The sequence below is a fragment of the Delphinus delphis genome, chromosome 4 (genome assembly GCF_949987515.2).
Source record: "Delphinus delphis chromosome 4, mDelDel1.2, whole genome shotgun sequence".
Classification (NCBI taxonomy): Eukaryota; Metazoa; Chordata; class Mammalia; order Artiodactyla; family Delphinidae; genus Delphinus; species Delphinus delphis.
Genome location: NC_082686.1, coordinates 79,130,528 through 79,151,403, shown reverse-complemented (window position 1 = coordinate 79,151,403; position 20,876 = coordinate 79,130,528). Strand labels below are relative to the sequence as shown.

Sequence of the window (20,876 nt, the reverse complement as noted above, 5' to 3'; positions counted from 1 at the left end):
GGGATATGACTTGGTGAGATATCTCACTACTTTAAACCCTTTTGAGTGAAATTCAAGTGGGGGCCTGGATTCCACTTTGGACAACAGTTGGGGACAGAGCATCTAGAACTGGTTTAAGTGGAATGTGTAAAGAAGAAAGTTCACGATGCAATAGGTGAGAGGAGGGCAGGAATGGTAGAAATGACAAATTCAGTTTTTCATTATTTCCTTGTTATTTGTCCTGGTTCTTTAATATAGACTAGGTATTGAACCATCACTAAGTAAATAGTAGCCATTTGATTATGGCTTGACTCTGAATATTCTATGAAAAGGAAACATTTCTCAGGAAAGCCTGGTAAGAGGCATGAGCAGAGTTGTGGAGTAGAGGAAGGCTTTTTCAGTGGAGCTGAGAACGCTGAGGCTTGAGACAGCATCATCCCTTGCCTCCTTTGGCTTCTTTAGTTTCTGTTGGGGGTAATAACAGACTTTTCATAGCACTTGTTCATTTGTATTCCCGAGGTCGAAGGCAGAAATGTTTGTTTTCTTGCGGACTCACATTCATTCCTGATTAAGGTGAATTCAACTTTCTGCTATGGTCCCATACTCACTTTTTATCAATGGCAACCTTTTCGTAAAAGCAGGAATTCCTCCTGGGAGTGTCATTAATGTAAATTGTCTGTGCACGGCCCAAAATATATGTGATTCATACGATGTGTTTGTTTCCACATCTACACTAAGTCCCAGCTTACAATGACCCCTGCCCACTCTCTCCTTTCGTCATGAGGACCATGTTTATCCTTTGGATATCTGTTCCCTGGATGCCAGCCAAGCTTCTTCTATGCCTGGGGTTTGCACACCTGCATAATCTGACCACAGCTGATCCTCTGAGTTTGATCCTCCTCTACTTTTACCTAAAAGGACGCTTGTATTTGCCAAGTGGTAGTGCACATTGCAATGTTTTCCGTCTATATCTTTACGTTCCTGTGGCATACATCTTAAATATTTTTCTCCCTCTAAGATCGTCTCACTTCTCACTGCATCCGTGCAGCCCTCTCTGATTTTCTGTTTTTTTGCTCTAGCATCTTGCGTTTCATATACTTTAATACTTACTTGCCTGTATTCAGCCCTATATTACAGTTATATGTGGACGAACTAACCCCTCTAATGGAATTGTAAGCCCCTGGAGGACGGAGAATCGATGATTTTCCTTTCTCCTTTTTTTTTTTCTTTAAAGTAATTCCTGTCCTTCATATCAATATGTAGTGAATATTTGATAAATATTTATGGAAAAGTGAATGAAACTGTGCTAAATGGGGAGATAGAAGGTGAGAGGGAGGAACGGAGCTTGGCTTTTAACAGTAGCTGCAGCCGTGACCTAATTCATGGTAACCTAATAGGCCCTTATACTCTCCGTTTCATGTTTGAAGGGAAGACCTTTCGCCTTTAACATTTCCAGCCTGGTGTCATGGAAAGTACAAGAATTAGAGCTCTGGAGCAAAATGTTTGAGTCCCTAATTTTAATTCTTCTGTTTTCTACCTGAGTTACTTGGAAAAGCCTTTTATTCTCTGATCCTCGGTATTCTCTTTTGTAAAATAGGAATAATAGCTACCAGTCTCTATGATTGCTGGGAGAATTGAATGAGATAATATTTATGAAAGTGCTTTTCTACACTTAGGCACTTCTCTGTTGATAATGGCATCGTAGAGAGAGGGAGCTATGATTTTCTTTCTCCATGTTCTCAGCGGTAACTGTGTGTCCCAGGCTGTGTACAGTGGACTGGGTAGCTGGCCAGCAATGCTGCAGGTTCATAGGATATTTCCCAGAACTGTCTTGGAACAGAGAGTTTGACCAAGAGAAAACGATGAACAGATCTAGAATGATTATTAGGGAACTGATGCATCATTGATTGTTAGAAAATATGAGTCCTGCCCTTTTAGGTAATTTCCCCCATATTTTTTCCATTCTTAGCCTTTGAGATAAGACATGACGTGTGTTTTGCCTTTTCCCCTCCTGCCTGCTTGCTAGGACGTTGTCACTCTCACTTATCTTTTTCCATTTCCATTAGTCAGCTAGTGACTCTGAAAACAATACAACTGAATGCAGCTTCCTCTCTGAAGTTGTTATCAGTAACCCTGTTTTTGAAATGAGTGTTTCAAATTGTATCTTGTTAGTATCTGCACTATATCTTCTGTATTGTCGACTATCAAAGTACACTTACACTAAGTAGAAACAGAGTAATTTGGTTCCAGTAAGTGGCTATAAGGGAAAAAAACAACAACAATGAAAAACTTTAAACTGCTCATAATGTTAGGTAGGTTGTATTTATATGAATGTGTTAGAGTAACAGAACTTTTAAACTAAAAGAAAACATAAAGATCAGGTCTGAACCCATCATTTTGCTGTTGAGAAAACACAGGCTTAGAAAGGGAAAATGATTTGCCCAGGGTCACCCTACTGAATTAAGGCAGAACCAAGACAAAACGCCTCGTTTGTTGTTTCTCTACTCTCCTTGCCTACACATGCGCCTCAGTATTCACTAAAGGGATTTCTGTGGTTGCACTGGGTGGATAATGTGTCACGTTTCTGGGTCAACATTTCTAAATATTCAGTCATCTTCTGACATTAGCGTACTTACTAGTTTCTTAGGAGAAAATTACAATCCTGTCTTCATTTACTTGACAGTGAGTTTTGAGTGGGAAGACTGGGACAAAGAAGCATTGATTCAGGTCTCCCTGTGCCATCCTTATCACTTGGTTGTTTGACCAGTAGTAAATCACTTATGCTCTCTGGGCCTTTGTTTCCTTTTTGGTACGATTATGATATTGTAATAGATGTTAACTAAGGATCTTCCTGTCTTCAATGCCACTTCAATGAATCTAAGTGTCTCCATCCATTCTGGTATCTCTCTTCTAGGAATTTCTGTAGCACTGGTTTGCACCTGCGTGTCCATATTGCATTCTCCACCGGTTGGAGGATGGAGTCCTTGCCTAATTTTTTTGATCTTGTTCCACAAGTGAGGCTGGAAATCCTCAGACAGTGCCTGTGCTCCTCTCTTCCATAAAGTTTCCACATCTGGAAGATGGGATGAGAGTAACTTTCTGCTTATTTCATGGATTCTTAAGAAGAACAGTTGAAATAATGTATGAGATATTTGCTTTGGAGAAGATGTTTCACAGTATAAGGTCTTCAGTTTTTAGACTGATTTCAGTCCTTTCACTGAATTATTATCACTGACATCTAAATCACTTCTTTGGGGGCATTTTATTATATTTAAGTGAAAATGCTGGAATAACTGCTTCAGTTCCCCTTCCAGTTCTAATATTTCTGAGCCTGAGTTACCTTTTCTATGCCAATCGTCTATAATCTCTTCACACGTTGCCAAACATCTCTTATTTGTAAGCCCTGGTTGATGGTGCTTAGCACACAGATTCAGAAACACAAAAGTTTAAAGGAATTTCTTACCCCTTATCTGCTTCGATGACAAGCCCCTTGGCTTTATAGCTTTGGCTACTTGACATGGAGTGCTTGACACGGGAACTGGACACTTTCCTTCGTTTTCAATTTTGGTAACGTTTTGAGGAGTCCTGAAAGGATTAAAGGATGAAAGGCGTGAGGATGATGAACCAATATATAATGTTACCATCACATTTCTAAGTATTTGAATATTTGCTTCTGGTATTTCTGTCGCATTGTTGGGGAGTGTGAGGAAGTGGTTTCTGGAATTTATCATGCCCCAACCCATTGGTCCTGTGTTATCAAAATGCAAAATCAGAAAACTGTCTTCTATGAGGTTTTAAAACAAAGTTAATTGCAAAAATACCTGGCATGGGCTATTTTCTACTGCATGCTACAGCAGGTACCAAAAATATTTCGTCAGTCTATTTGTTTCGTAGGTTCGAATGATAATTGTTCTTTCCCTTCCCCGCTCAGATATTATTTCCTTAAGGGTAAACCAAACTCTTTTTTTCTCTACCTTTTAAAACTTCTAATACTTGTATTATTTTGTGTTAATTGTATTAGCAAAACATTCCTGGGAAAGTTTCCATGACACTATATGATGGTATCTTTATAGCTATTTCAGTTGGCTATATCTCCTTTTTACACACACACACATACACACAGGCACACACAGTGCAGGAAAGGCAGCTTGGTATAGTGTTGCCAAACTATGTGTGTGGACTGACTGGCAAGGTGGCTCCCCTAAGGATCCTGTTTCTTCCTCTATAGCTCGCCCAGAAAATCAGCAGCAGTGATTTTCCAAGTATCTTTTATAGAACTGCTTCAGCAGACGTTATTGGAGGCAATGGGAAAAACCCAGTGGGTGGAACTGTACCCTTCCCTGTTTGTACTTGAACCAGAGCAGCTCTGTTTTTATCTGTTTTAAGTAATGGGGTTCCGTGTATGATTTTATTTTCCCCATGGGGTTCTGCTGCTTAATAAAGGTGTGCCAAATGTCTCTTTTACTGTCAAATAATTGATCTTATTATGGTTATTTTTATGGCTCTTATTTTATCGATGGGTAGATACTGTATGTATTTTCTGTGTTATTATATAGCTATTCTCATACAAATTGACTTTTTAATTTTAAGGGACTACTTTAAGAGTACATTATCAATATTTATTTCATAAAGATTAGAGTCCAGTAGAAATAATTCCATATTGTGTGTGTGTGTGTGTGCGCGCGTGTGTGTGCGTGTGTGCACGCGCGCTTATTTGTGTGTGTGTATGTTTTGCTTCTGAATAGAGCAGTGAACAAAGGGGCTGCTTGTGTGTCCTCAAGCACGGACCACTTTAACCATAGCCCTGTCCTTCCTTACATCTGAGTTGGCTTAAACTCTGAGCGGGCCTGACTCTGGTGGGTTTGGGTCTGGTTGCGAGTGGGCAGCAAAGATAGTGGCAGGCAAGCTGTGAAATGTCATTATAGACTCATGCAGTGTTCGAGCTTAAAAAAAAATAAAAGTGTACCTGGCAGGTTCATACTCTTCATTTTATAGAAGTGAAAGTTGGGTTTCAGAAAGGAAAAGTGACTCCCTGATGGTGTCACAAGTAGACCTGCCTTCTTGCTGTCATCCCTGTGAATGAGTGGGTCTTGTGCTGGCTGCTTCAGTAAGGCTGACTGTGCAGCAGAGGCCACTTGGGGTATTTCCATATAAAGGAGTTTATCTTAAGGATCCATGTGGATGAGGTCTGACACCAGAAGGCTCAAGGATGGGACCATGTCTCTTTCCTTTTTATTCCCCCTTTTCTTCTTCCTTTCCTTTCTTCACTCTCTGATCCTCTTCTTTGCTATTATTTGCATTCCCATTAATCTCCTCTCTCCAATAATTGCATCTTATCTTCTTACGTGCTCTGATTATTAGCCATGAACATGATCCTCTTGTTTTATCATGACCACAGTTCATCCTCTTGGCAGTTTTGTCTCATGTTGCTTAGTTCATATTTATAAGAGAAGGAGGTTTATTGCCTAGCTCACCTTTCTGTCACAGACCAAAGGTTAGATTCACCAGGCTGTTTGTAGATGGGCTGTCCAGCCTTGCTTTTGTGGGTCACAGTGCTGTGCAGTGGAGTCCCATGGTCCAAAACATGGCTCTTTTGGCAACAAGGTCTGGGGGCAAGACTGTTTGCTTTAAAGAGATGTGTGTTGACCAAACATTATCAACTTTGGGTGAGTGTTCAAGGCCTGAAAAGGATGGGATGTTAGGGAATAGGAAGGAAAAAACTGAGGCCTGTGTCAAGCCTAGTGCTGAAGTTTTATCTTGATGTGTTTTGCTCCAGGTATGCTAGAACCATGAAAACCTCTCTTTGTTTCCTGTTGTCACCTTACTTTCTGTTTATTCATTGCCATACTCCCAGTTGCCGAAGTATTGTTCTACTTTGAATTGTGAAGATATTGTCTCTATTTTGAATGCTACAGTGTTTGCACCAAAGAGGGCTTTTTATGGCATTTTTCCTCAGGGTCCTTAACCTGTGGGGTAGATGACTCTTCTTACATAATAATGAGACTCGAGTTTTAGCCTAGCTTTGCACATTAGAAAAGTTGAATTGTATTTCTATCAGCCATTGGATAATAAGCTTCTTAGGGAAGGTTTGTTTGTTTGTTTAAATCTCTGCCTCCTCTGTGTGGTTTTACAGAGTCTTAAAGAACATAAGTGTATTTGATATCAGTAGGCAGCGGTGAAAGTCATATTATCCAGTAGACTGTGGCTTCTTGAGGTTGGGGATCATGCCTTCCTTAGACTGCTTGCTGCCTAGCACAAAGATTTCATGGAGCAGCGTGGGATAAGAGCCATTCACGTGAACCGACAATGAGTTACCCTGTGAACCCTGCTATCAGAGAGAATTAGACAAAGAAGAGTCAATTATCATGTAAGCTGGGTTATGGGTGATGCCTTCCTGGAGGAGTATATATGATGAGATAGATGGGTTTTTGGAAAGGTAAGCCCTTCAACTCAATGAGTGGGAAGAAGAATGCACATGAACTAAACCTTTTTGTTTTCTCTTTTCAACATTTTCCTCCAAATTCAATAAAATGACATTTCCGTTAGATAAAATAGGCCATATTTTCTGGAGTTCTTACTGCTGACTGCTGCCTGTCAACTCAGCATTACCGGAATCAGTGTGATGAGGGTGCTCACACTATTATATAGCGTGCGGGATTATATTAAGAAGCAGTGCTACTGTTTCCATTTTATTTTGATCCAGGTTTCTCTTACTCATTATTTGGATTGCCTATTGGCATTTTCATGGCATCCATAACCATATAAAATATACACTATTTACCCTATCAGATGTTCGTTGTGTTAGAAATGTACTTAGAGCAGTGGTTCTCAACGTGTGGTCCTCAGACCAGCGACATCAGTATCACTCGGGAACTTGTTAGAAATGTAAGTTCTCGGGCCCCACCCAGGATTTACAGTCAGAGACTCTGGAGTGGGATCCAGTAATCTGTGTTTTAACAAGCTCTCCAGGTGGTTCTGCACAGGCTGAAGTTTGAGAACTGCTGATGCAGAATTATATGCTTCACAGTTAATGCCTAGCACCATCAGGTGTTAAGAAGCATAGGTGCCCCATCTCATTGAAGCCCCCAGCAGCTGATTTCTACTTTGACTCAAAATGCTTTGAAAAGTTACATACTCAGTTGACTGACCATGTCAGCCAAAGCATTTATTTTGACACTGTGATCAAGGTAATGACTGAGTAGCTGTTGTTTATTGAATACTTAAGATGCGAACGATACTTGACATGTATGAACTCATTTAATCTTTACAACTGCATGACAAACTGAGACCCAGAGACCTTAGGTAAATTGCTTAAGGTCACAAAACTGGTAAATGGCAGATCCAGGTTTCAGACCCCTCCAGTCTGACTCCAGAGCCTTCACCACTACTTTTTTTTTGGGCAGGGGGGCTGCGTTGGGTCTTTGTTGCTGCACGTGGGCTTTCTCTAGTTGTGGCGAGCGGGGGCTACTCTTCGTTGTGGTGCACGGGCTTCTCGTTGCGGTGGCTTCTCTTGCTGCGGAGCATGGACTCTAGGCACGCAGGCTTCAGTAGCTGTGGCTCACGGGCTCTAGAGCGCAGGCTCAGTAGTTGTGGCACACGGGCATAGTTGCTCCGCGGCATGTGGGATCTTCCTGGACCAGGGGTCGAACCTGTGTCTCCTGCATTGGAGGGTGGATTCTTAACCACTGCGCCACCAGGCAAGTCCCACCACTACTTTTTTCTTGTTAAGGATGCTTTGGAAGTAGAATTCAATTAAAATGATCACAAAGAAATTCATTGATTATTTTCTCAGCTTCATCAAAGAAAGAAAGATGATGGATAAATGACAGATACTTAGTTTTGTTGCTTAGAGATAATACAGCTTTTCTGTATCCCTTTTGTTTTTACCAACCAGTATCTTTTTAACATTAATTTAGAAATAAGGGAATAATGAACTTTATTAACCATAAAAGAATACAAGAATGAAGTGAAATTCACACTGTATTATTAATACTGAAATAATACCATTGAAAAGAAAATCAAAATTGTATGTAAAAGGAATATACTATTTTGTGCCACTTGCCTCCTAGGGTTCCCTAAGATGAGATAGTTTTATATTGCTCAGCTCTCAGGGAGAGCTTCTTTTTTCTCTAATGGACCACAAAGGGAGGCCCAGGCATAGGTAGGGGTTGGGAGTCCCTTAGTGTTACACATGGGGTCTGCCCCGAGGAGTTCCGTGAGCTTTGTGAAATGCAATGTAAATATCACAGATTTAGTACCTCCAACATCAAGTGGTCTCTCTGATTATTTTGAGCAGTCACATGCGGATCTTGGCTCTTCAAATCCCCCTTCTGCGATGTGTCAGTGTGATCGCTTGGCCACCTCAAAGATTCTGGATGTTGTTGAGGATTAGGTCAGTTCATGCGTGTTTGGAGAATGACACTGTGGATTGGCTCTAATTCTAGGATGTTAACTTCCTAGGGTAGAGGGTGGTTCTTAATTAACTAGACCATGCCCCAGTCCTTCGTGTTCCTTAACCGCCTGAACGAGAACTCTCTCTGTAACAATGCTGATTTGATCGTCAGGTTCCTGATGTATCTTCAGAGCAGAGGACTTTGCAGTTAGTTCTGCTCCCTACCTCAAAAAGGAAATGAATACTTAACAAATAAATTGTTATTATGCTAAGCAGGATCCATTTATTTCCATTTGTTAGTAATGGATACTCTCACCATTTTGCAACCACCAGTGCAGTAATCCACGCAGGCAAGAATCGTCTATGGATACTAAAATCATTGGGTGAAAGGTTTGTGATGAGCAGAATATTAGCAGGGTCTCAAAGTGTCACCTCACACATCATGTATTGATTTAAAAGGGAAGAAGACACTTTTACAGTGAAGAAATCTGGTGGACGCTACCTTAACCAAGTCGTCAAACTTGTCATCACTAAATGGCCAAATAACATTATGAGCTTCCTGATGTGATGCAGTGGAAAGAGCACAGCATCATGCATGGACTCTTCCTGACAAACTTGTGTCATCTGAATCTCGTCATCAGACAAAGCCATATTGTTCAACTTTTTATAAGGCACCGGCCTGAATTCTTTACACAAAGTCAGTTTCATGAAAGGGGAAAATAGGCTGGGGCCTGTTCTAAATTAAAAGAGACTAAAAAGACATGTCACCTCAGTGTATGATCTTTGATTGGATTCTGGATGGAAATTAACAACAACTGATAAAAGGACATTACTGGGACTTCTGGTGAAATGTGAACACGCATGCATCAGATTACTACTGCACCCACATTAACATTTCTTGGGTGTGACAATGGTATTGAAAAGCTAGTTCTTAGGATATGTAAGCTGAAGTATATGGAGAGGAAGTTTCTGCAACTTCTTTCAAATAGTTAAACTACAATAACAAGCAAGCAAATGTATTTTTGTTATTAGAAGGGGAGGCAAAGTGTTGGCCATTGATAAATCTGGGTGAAGGGTGTGTGGATGGAGTTCATTTTGCTACTTGTTCAACTTCTCTATGAGTTAATTTTTTACATAAGATATTTGGACGTAAAGAGTGAGTAAATAAATAAATACAAGTAATGCTCTTTCATGACTCACTGCTGGCACTCCTTATCTATCACCTGTAGTTAGTGGACTAGCGATGTAACCCAAATGGCCTCACATGCTATGAATTCTGGTTCTGGGCCCTATTTTAAAGTATATTTCTGTGTACTCACAGTGGGAGAGTCATCACCCTGTAATCCTAGTAGTGGCACTAAGGATTATGATTTTCCAAATTATAATAAGCCCTGATTGTGATTTGGTGAGCTTTTATCATATACATATTTATTGAATGAATGAAATTAAGTGTCTTATAGGAAATAATATCCCATGAATGGCTTATTCATGTGAGTTTTATAGCTGTTAATAAGGGGACACAGTCACCGGACACCCTTTGTACCCTACTTCTCACCCTCTCATTCCACCTTCAGATGCCAGCCATTGCCATGGCAACCACCACTGCATAGGTGTGACCTAGCAGTACCTGAGGCAGTACAGCCTCAGCTGTAAAACCTTTCTCTCACTCTCTGTCCTGGGACTTTTCTGCTACCTCTGTACTTCTTGGGACAAGCATGAGGGAGTTAATATCCCTGTAGGTGATTCTAAACCAGTAGAGGACTAGAGCCAGAGGGTGAACATTCTCTTCTCTCATTCCCTACATGGGACAATCTGAGGCACGTTTCATGGAGATCCTTAGAGGGTTCCCAGGAAAGTGAAGCCCTAGTTATCCGTATTGGTGACCAGCTCAATTCAGCACCTTTGAATTGGCTTTCCCTCCTCTCCTGCTTAACTTGTCCGGTCCTTCAGTACTGTTTTTTGGGACTGATTCCCAAAATCAGTGACCTGCACACAAGCCTTTGTCTCAGGCTTTGTTTTTGGCAGATCCTGGGCTAAGACAATGGAATCTCTCATAATACTTATTGTTGAAGAGCTTAAGAATCATTATTATTATAGTGACCACTTTATAGGAGGCCCTTTGGTATCTGGAAAAAACATTAGTCCAAGAGTCAGGAGACTCTTCCTTATTGTTACTTGGCCTCGGGCAGGTCATTCAACCGTCAGGTGACTAGTAAGGCTGCAGTGACAGGGAGTTAAGGAGAAGACGTGTAGGTAAGTGTGTAGGATTCCATTAGCTGGTTATAGGACTGTGTCCTGCAGTGCGCAGTGTAAAGTGTTGAGAGTAGCAAGGTAGTTCCCGGATCTAAAGATGCTGTGGCAGCAGATGAAGCACCAAGGGAAGGGCTGGTGGTGAGACTTGTGCAGGACTTCAGTTGTTTGAACTGAGACGTTAAGTAGAGAATCAGTGGTGAGAAAGAAGCCTATCCTAGTCCATAATGGGGATTGAAATGTAGGAACAAAGTTCTTATCAGAAAGCCAGGTAGGGCAGCAAGGGGGGGTCTTGGGTGAAAAATCTCACAGCATTAGGCTGGAACTTGTTCCATGGCATCAACCTAATATGAGAAACTGAAAATGGGGAGTCGTCCCGACTCAGAGGGAAGGCAGAATGAGGTCTTACATGCACAGGCTGGTCGGACACTATAATGACTTGTTTCGTTGCATGGCTCAGGGTAATTCTGTGACTTCTGAGGCTCCATGGTATCCCTTTACTCAGGGCATGGGCAGTTGCTGTGCTGTCTGCTACAGTGAAGTACAGATGTTGAAGACCTGATTAAATCCTGTCTCTTTACTGATACCCCAAGGGAATACTTAATGAATGATGCTCCCTTTAAGAAGAAGAATTAACAATAGCTATATTATTCATATTAATTTATAGTTACTCATTGCTGTAATTAATGCAATTTATGAAAATCATAATAATTATAGCACTTTACAATTTAAAGAGTGTTTTTCCCATCCATTTTCTTATCTGAGTCTTGTAACATCTCTCTGGCTTCGGTAGGGCAGGTGATGTTCTCCTAGTTTTATAGATGAAGAAACTATGGCCCAGGGAAGAATTTAACTAGACTCCAGTCCACCACCCTTACCAATATTTTGTGCTGTCTATGAGTATATGGGAATACAGTGATCAAATTCATGTTAATAATAATGTTTTATAACTGCATATAAGAGAATCAGGTTCACACAATTCTCAGTTGCCTTCCATAACGCAACTGAGATCCTATCTTTCCTTGTACCAGAATCCATTGCCAGAATGTTCACTTGAATTTTAAATTTTTGAGGGTCTTTTTTTCTCAATAATACCACAGTATTTCATAGTTACTAATACTCAATGAAGTAAAGATGAGATCACCTCTAATAGAGGGATTAGCTCTTTGAAAACATCTGGTCCTAGGGCAGAGACCCACTGGTCTTAGAGGGTTTGGTCAACTGGAAATTCAGACTCTGAGACGACATAACCAACCTGTCATTCCACTGTTTTCCCATTTCTGGCCGTAGCAAGAGGGCTGAGGAAAGCCTCTCAATATTCACAAGGATGACTTTCAAATCTGGGCCATATAGCGTGAAATACACAGACACACACAAGTGTGTACACACAGGCACACTGAGCCTTTTGCTTCCCTTTGCATCCACTGATCCTGCTGTACTTTTAGCTGATTTTACCCAAAAGATGTTTATATGGAAAAGGTTACGGGCTGGACCTATGGCAGAGTCTGCCATTACTTATTCATTTATTTACTCAAATTATTCATTGAACGCGTTCATGGATTAGGCCCTGAGCAAGATTCTGGGGAAATAAGGAGGAAGGAAACAGACAAATTCCTTGCCCTCATGAAGCTTACATTCTCCTGGGGAGTCTGATGATAGACAGACAAATATACATAAAATACAATGTTAGATGGTGATAGATATTACAAGAAAAATAAACCAAACAGGGTGAGGGGATAGAGGGCCATAGAGGGGTCATACAAATGCATCCAGAAAGAGAAAATGATGAGAAGGTGGTTTTAGATAATGTGATTAAAGGTACCCATAGTTAAAGAGGGCTCACAAGAACAGATGCCACTGCCTACGGGGCAGGCAGCAGTCTTCGGGTTTGGCTCCAAGCGGCTGGGCTATAGCTTCATACACCTTGATGTTATCATCGTGCCTGGGATAGATAAGGTCCAGAGGGATTAACTCATGCTGGCTAAATTCACAAGAGACTGACCAATATGCTAGATCCCAATAGAGATGTTTTATGCAGAGAATTAAATAAGGAATAAGAACTCAGGGAAGGTTTTGGGAACAAGCTTCTAAGGGAAAAGAAACTAGTGGTCTTAATTGGAAATACCATTATGCTATCATTGTCTGGTGCATCATATTCATTAAAAAGATAAATTTACCCAGAGAATTGTAAGATTTTAATGCTAGCTTGTCAGGGACCCTAGGTTTTGTTGTCACTGAGGAAACTCTGGTTTCTTGGTTTTTTTCTAAACTCTTCCAGACACTATACTGATATTTAACCTCCTTAGACACGTGCAATAGAGTTAATTCAATTACACTAACTTCCCATTATTTCATACCTACCGGGCCTTACTGCAGATTCACTTTGATTTCTTGATGGAGTCTTAAGACACATTCTCATCACATGTCCATGATCGTTATTACATTGTCACCTTAAAAAATTATTTTAACTCACCCTGCTTCCAAATTCTAGGGCGACCTTTATGGTTCCTTGGTATTTCATTCTCTATTTCCTTGCCTTAAGCTCTAGGCAAACTGTTGGCTCGTTTGTCCTAAGCTTGCTCCCACTTCCTGGGGACGCCCTTGTGGCGGTGTTATTGCCCTCTGCTCGCTCCACATGGATTCTCAATGCCGGTAGCAGCCGGTGCTCGTGCTAACATGGGACACTGACATATGAAATCCACAGATCCCCCTGTTCATAACCAGCGGTCACTGCCACATGCTTCCTCTGCAGCCCCTTGGCCAGGACCCTGAGCGGTCTTATCCTAGTTCACTTTTTAGGGGCATCGCTCGGGGCTTGCCATCTCTCTCTGACACAGACACACCTAGTCTACTGATCTCACACTGATTCCATTCCTCTTCCTGGACTGTAAGTCTCTCCTTGCCTTTTCCTGCTCCAGCTAAAATGGCATCATTCTATACAGTGGTTTCTGAACGTGGAATTTGCATTATGTCCCTAGTTGGATCTGCTCCTTGAGGGCAGGGATGGAGACATTTACTTCCTTTAACTTGGATATTCATCAAAGGGAATATCCTCTAAATATGAGTATGACTTTAGGAAAATCACCTCATCTATTTCAGTTTTCTTACCTGTCAAAGAGGGATAATTCTCCAGCCTACCTCACTGAGATTTTATCAAAGCTAAAGGAAATGAGGTGCAGAAAACCTTGGACAGAGTCACAGTATAACTTGAGAAATTTGAACTCAGATTGATATGGATGGAAACTGGAAATTGCCCTTTTTAACATGACTGTGTTGCTTCTCACAGGGAAATCCTGGAGGCAAGACCCTTGAGGAGAGACGCTCGAGCCTGGACGCTGAGATCGACTCATTGACTAGCATCTTGGCCGACCTGGAGTGCAGCTCCCCCTACAAGCCTCGGCCTCCGCAGGTAAGAGCTATTTGCAAATAGTCACCACAGATAACCTGCAATTATCTGAAAGAACAAGCTGCTTCTTTTACCCCTTCCATTCTTTTTGGATTTTCTCAGAGTCAACGGTCTATAAGTTGTCTTTTTATTTAATATCAACGTGTGTTAGTTAACAGACATTTCTTTCATTGATTTAATTAGTCTTTTCTTTAAAATAACCCAACAGTGTTATACACAAATGTTATAAAATTAAATCTCTTATTCCATTGCCCTGCTCTTTTTCTGGCTTTGTCTAGGTGGATATTCTGTTATACGTTGGTATAATCTTCAGAAATATGGCTTAGCATGACTATGTTAAACTTAGGGTGAGGGCTACATCTTTTCTCAGAAATTCCTTACGTTGGATATCGAGGCGGCTAGCTTTTTTGCTTGTTGGAAGTAATGCTATGTGGGGCATTTTCGTGTATATTTTCTTTGGAGCTATTTCCCTAACTCAGGTTTTTTAGAGCGGGATTTCTACATTGGGGATTACGAGTGCTTTCTTTACTTTTCTTTCCACGGGTGGTACATAGCTTATACTGGCACCAGCAGTTTGAATATATCAGTTTCTCCCCAATCTTACCAGAATTTGGTGACAGCAGTTAATCTTTTTTTTTTTTTAATGCAAATGGTGCCTTGTTATCAGTTCTTCTTTGTACCCTTTGGCTTCCTTTGGAGCATGGCTGTTCTTCTGCACCTTCATTTATTATCTGCATTTTGGAAGCCGACCTCGCACTGCTTGTGGTCATTCCCTGCCTCCCTCCGGTCTGGAGAAAGTAACGGCAAGTCAATTTCAGGGCTTGTGAGTCCTCAGAAGACAGCCAGCAGGACTCTGCATGCAGATCTTGGACTGGCACTGTTGTCACCGTGTTGTTTGACTCTCGTGGGATGTTTGCTTGACCTACAGCACTCCAGTTCTTCAACAGCAGCCTCTATATTCACAATGGTTCATTTCACAGATGAAAAGCCAGTCCTGCTTCTCTGCTGTCAGTCATTTCAACACAGAACTTCGTAAGGTGCTTTCCTCTTTAGACATGTTCCCGTTGCCTTTTCTAGACATACAATGGGACTGTCAGCTATGTAGGGGCACAAGGTGAAACACACTAGAGCTCAGCTCTTCCTTAGCTCTCATTACCCTTGGCTCCACTAGACCTGTCAGTGGTGAAAATTCACTTTATTTCTATAAACACGTGCTGAGCTGCAGGTAGGTAGCATGGGCTGTGGTCTTTTGGGGGAACTGTTAGGAGGTTGAAAGGGAGAAAAATAGGACCGAGTTGTCATCTGTCAGGAGCCTATACTATCCTAAGTTCAACAATGGCAGATATATAGGAGCACAAGGAAAAGAGCGAGATATTCTTTGAAAGGTGGCAACATCTGAGAAGGTTCATCCGAAGATTTGCACGTTCAGCTAAGGGATGGGTGGAACGGTGATGTTGGAAGCAAGAGGGGAGAGAGAGCAGCCTGAGTCATGGGGCAGGAAGGTCCAGGCTGCATTCAGAGAACTGCAAGCAGTGTGATGGCTTCAGACGAGGCCATCGCAAGTTTCAAGTGGACTACATGCCTGGGGGCTTCCTGCTAACAGCCTGTGGACTTGTTTGAATGCCCGATTAAGATTTTGGTCTGTCTTTTATAAATAATGAGGGTTAGTTGAAGGTTTTCAAGCAGGAGAAAGCTATGATTCATCCTGAAAAAGGAACATAGGAAATAAGACGAACTCTGAAAAGATGCAAGAGGATGGACCCAGGTCTCAGAAATGTTTTCCAGCAAACTGTAGTTTGATGTTAAGCATGTTTCCAATTCCACCCAAGCAAATACCTCAAGCCCACTTTCTCGGAACAGCAAGGCCACTGACTTTGCCCCTGGACTCATCCATTTCGTGAGTAAATACTTCTATGCCCTCTCCTCCTTTTTAAATAGGAGTTTTGTTTGCTCTTTTTTTTTCCCCTCCTGAGTTCTCATACCCTGATATACACTGGGGAGATTCTGCATAGAGGTTTTTGCTTAATATAGCCTTCATCCTTTAAGACTGTGTCTGCACGTGCCTCCCGTAAACCACTGCATTTTAATGGGTGTATTCAGTAGCCGCATTTTTGTTTGCGCAATCTCACTGTGCACACACATTCATGATCACTGATATTTGCACAGTGCTTTACTGATTGTAAAATAAAGCACTTTCACATCTATTCACACTTCAGTGAAATACAGCTATCTCAACTCTGAGATATAGATGGTGTGCTGATTTTGTGGGTGAGGAAACTAAGTTAGGACATATGACTACAACGTGCGCACAGCTGGACCTTGAATTTAGACCCGTGTTTGATTTTTAAGTTCTAGAACCAGATTGAGGGTATCCCTCTGAATGTTTTTCTTTTTATGAGAAAGCCATACTCAAGGGACACTAATCAGTCACATGAGTAGCAGTGTCCCTTGAGTATGGCTTTCTCATAAAAAGAAAAATATTCAAAGGGTAAAAAAAAATTAGGGCGGAGGGGCAATGCAGGAGTGGGGAGTGAAAGGTACAAGCTGTTGGGTATAAGATAGGCTCAAGGATATATTGTACAACACAGGGAATATAGCTAATATTTTGTAATAACTGTAAATGGAAAATTACCTTTAGAAATTGTATAAAAATTTAAAAAATGAATAGTGATAACTCTTAAGTAGAACAGGTTGAGAATTCCACTTTTCAGCTGCCTGTTCCATTCAGAACTTAAAGAGTGATCCATTGTAACTTCTTTATTATTCTAATTTAGGAAAGCAAGAGTTAATTGGGAGAAGCAGCTCATTCTTCTGAATTATCTTTACTCTGGTGGAACTAAATTAGATGTGTTAGTATTTATTGGTTAACATAATTATATGCTGTGAGAACAGTAATCACACACTTAAAATATTAAAAGTATGTGCTAAGAGAAGATGAGGTCCGCAGTAGACTGTGTTGTGTTGTAATCAAAAGGTACTTGAAAAGTCCTAGAAATGTAGACTGTTGCTGCCCAATTTTGATGTTTCCATTTTTGATCCAAAGCAAACTGCAAAACCTGTTGAATCACCTGACCACTTAAAGTAGGCTAGCAGGTCTGTGATTTCTCATTATTCAAGCATGTGTTGTGTGCTTTTCCCGAACCCACCTCTGAATCACCTTTGCAAGGCTGCTTTGACTTATGGATTGAGCAGAAAAGGATCATATAGGTGGAATGTTTGTACAGTAAGTGGTCCAAAGTTGCTCTATTCACATAACAACTTTGAAAAATATCTGAGCTCTTGAAAATAGATTTTTATGGGGCTTTTTCTTCCTTTTTCGAAAGGGGCAATTTCCACTCTCAGATGTCCCAACTTTATTTCTGTTCGCTTATTTATCCATATTTTTATTTGGGAAATACGGCTTCATTCCACATTTTCATTCATTCAGCTAACATTTATTGAGATCCCACTGTGGATTAGGCATTGGAAATGTAGAGGTTGGTGTGTCAGCATGTTCTTGATCTAGAGTAATCCGTAGTCTTACGGAAGAGACAAATGCATAAACAATTCAGAGGGACACAAAAGAAGGGCTTTGTTGGATGTGCTACTTTAAGTTATTGTGTGACTCACCAGATGTTGAAATTGTTGGGAAATCAAAGATAGGAATATCAACGTTATATTTTATACTTTTCTAGGGAAGTGTCAGGGAGGACTGCACAGAGCAGGTAGAATTTGAGTTCCCTTGGCTGCATATGTCATGGGAAAGGCATGGGATTCAAATGAGAGAATAACAGGAATGAGAAAGTCAAGCAATTTGAAAGTGAATGTCTTGTTGGAAGAATAAGGTAGTTCAATTATGATATAGGGTATGTGGAATACAAAGTGAATGGCAGATGAAATCACAGGCACTAATTTAATACCTAAGTAGCCTTGATGCCCAAGGACTCTCTCAGTAAAAGGAGAAATTTTGGGGGGAGGGGCAGGTAGCAACAGTGTTTCTGAAGACAGAGGGTTTGGAGGGTAACACCTTCAGCAAGTTTTACAGAAGATATAAATTGTACATCTGTGCCAGCCACTGCCCAGAGTAATGCAATTAAACTACCTTAGTGTTTAGCAATAAAATTTCTGATCATTTAAAAATGTGTGTATTAGGGAGTGGTTTTAGAAAAACAGGTGTGAGAAGCTTGGAAGTGGTTGTGGGGTGAATTGCAGACTCAGTATGATCTGAGAGTATCACAGCTTAGAGGTCATGTAGCCAAACTCTTACTTTACAGAAGGAAAGTTTTTGTCTAGAGAGGGAAAGAGCATTGCTCAGGGAGGCTCAGTTAGAGGTAGGATGAATGATTTTTTTCTGTTTTGCTTGAACCATGATGTAATGGTTCCCTGTGGATGCTAAGGGCAACCAAGGGACACCTTGGTTCCCTTTAGCATTTCAATTAGTTTATTCCAAAATATCTCTCTTTTGTGGTACTTTCCTTAAAATATAGCTTGGAAACATAAAGGAGTAGACAGATCAAAAACATAAAGATAAACAGAAAATTTATGATAGTATAGTGTCTTTGAATTAGTATGTGTCTAGATCCCACCCATCTGGCTTTCTACTGTTAATAAAAGTACAACTTAGACTCTTGGGCAGAGCCACACGGGGTCACATTGAAATTCTCTTGATTTCTTAGAAGACAAAGGATAAATCCATGGACTTAACGATTTTCTTTCCCTTCTCTTGACAAAACCAGGCCTAGAGTGCTGGCCTTCGAATTCCTACTACAAAGCTGCCTTTTCTTCCCCGCAGTGAGTTTAGTAGGGTTGGAGCTGGTACCTAGGTGACTTGGAAGAACTTTCAGATATTGTATATTAATTGTAACTGGGGATTTAGTATTTTTGAATCAAATTTCTTTGGAATTGAAATTTCACTATCCTCATTTAGACTAGTATGAAAAAAATTGGAGAGATTCCAGGGATAAGAATAGGGTTGGACCTAGTTTGATAGTCTAGGCTCCCAAGTTTGCCAATAAGAAGAGCACTATCTTCTCAATTCCCTGTGATCACCTCTCGAAAAGGAGCTCCAACTGTGTGAATTCTCCACATCACCAGTCTTAGCTTCCTTTTCTATATTTCTAAAATGGGCATGGTAGCTACAGTTTTTCCCCTTTTGCAGAGAGACCATGTTGTTCTAGAGTTACAAGAAATAAGATGTTGGCTTTGAACAACAGTCCACTCAATCCTTCCCATTTTTGTTTTGGGATTGCTAGCTTGTGTCTGGAGCTTACTTTGAAGCTTCAGGTCTTTGAAGGTTTGGGGTTTATCCTTTCTGAATGCTGGTTGTGCTATCAATGATCTATTTATCTTTCTCATTTAAAGCATTTTAAAAGTATTGTAATTTCTTAGTCTATTTGGAAACTGAGTACATACATGCTGTTTGGTCACATGGACACATCTCGAATTGAAATTCCAGTGCTGCCACACTGAGTCCCTTTCATGGAGCAATAATCCACGAGGCAACCTAAGAAATTATTTCAGGTGTGTCTGTGTTGCATGGAAGGCTTTTTATTTGGAATTCATGTGGCCTGAGGGCTTGCAGGCAGCATAATCAGGGTGGAGTCTTATGGTGCCATGGATCTTCTGTTCTCTTATGCTCCATGTTCTAGCTTGCAAAAGCTATGAGCAGCTGCAGGGGAGATTAATTAGGAATTAAATTTTTAATATTCCATATTATTCGTTGCAACTCAAACATGTAGGCTACTGGGAGATGAAGGCTGCAACATGCTGATACTGTGTGGTACGATGTAGACTATCCCTGCAGACTGGGACTTTGCTGCTTCTTTTTTGGCTTCTTGGGAATGGAGATAGGAACTGGGTATTATACTGTTGAAAAAGAGAAAAGGTGTGGATAGTGTCATTTTCTCTTCCCGTATTCAACTGGGACAAAATGAGGTGCATACTGTGATTTGCTTAAGAAAGAAAAACAGATTTGTCTATGTGTCTGTACTGTCTGCTTACTAATAGTTTTCTCTGAGAGCTAGGGTCAAAGTCGAAATATAGTAGAAGCCTCATATATGATACCAAATGGAGTCCAGTAAAATAAGAGAGGCAAAAATACCATTTTAAAAGAACAGGGGATCTAATTCTTTGCGGTGCCCATATTTAGAAGATCTGGGTTATTTTGAATTAGTCTCTACCTGCCAGGAAGCCTCAACATTAAGTACCAATGAGGTCGAGGTGGTGGAGCCCTTAGCTGACTCAGAGTTGCGTGCCGTGAGTTTGATGACGGGCAGTTGATTTTTAGATTGTATATAATTGCATCTCAATAACATGTATACCTCCTTCTCCTCTTTAAGAGGGTGATGTTTGTGTTTGTGTCTTATGTGACAAGCATAATAAAGTTAACATCTAATCTTGTTTTGAGCACCATGAAAATGTAACATTTTCAGAGTGGAACTTTAGGTTGAAGATCTACCTTGAATTGAACCTCTACAAAACTTTTGCCCCAAAATGCCCATTTTACTTGTCCCAATGTAAGGGTGTGCTCTGAGTATGTGGTGTAGGTTAGCTCCCAGCAGTGAAATAGGAGGAAGGTAAGCAAGGCAGCTGCTGCTGAGAGTACCCAGGAGAAGCCAGCTCTGCTGGAGCCTAGGGCAGGGAGGGGGGGAGTCTTCTATGGTACCCTGGCCATGGTCCCTGGGGTAACCTTTAGCTGTGATATGTTTGCAAGACCTTGGCTCAGAGATGATTGTGTTTCATTACACTTAGTCACTCCATCCAGGCATTGGTTTCAAAAGAAACTCACAAAGATGCCTGTTGAGCTTCTCCATTTTACAACAGCATCTTAGTGGAAATAATTAGCCTTATGTCCATGCAGACGCACACATC

The 20,876-nt window shown here is 40.9% G+C and overlaps 1 protein-coding gene across 2 annotated transcripts in view; it reads left to right on the top strand.

The window, feature by feature from the left end:
- LPP (LIM domain containing preferred translocation partner in lipoma) overlaps nt 1-20,876 on the top strand; it is a 626,627-nt gene that overhangs the window by 253,040 nt on the left and 352,711 nt on the right. For both annotated transcript variants that reach the window (XM_060010952.1, XM_060010953.1), the window contains exon 5: nt 13,908-14,030. In XM_060010952.1, coding sequence (XP_059866935.1) covers nt 13,908-14,030 — 123 coding nt within the window. The remainder of the gene's footprint in view (nt 1-13,907; nt 14,031-20,876) is intronic.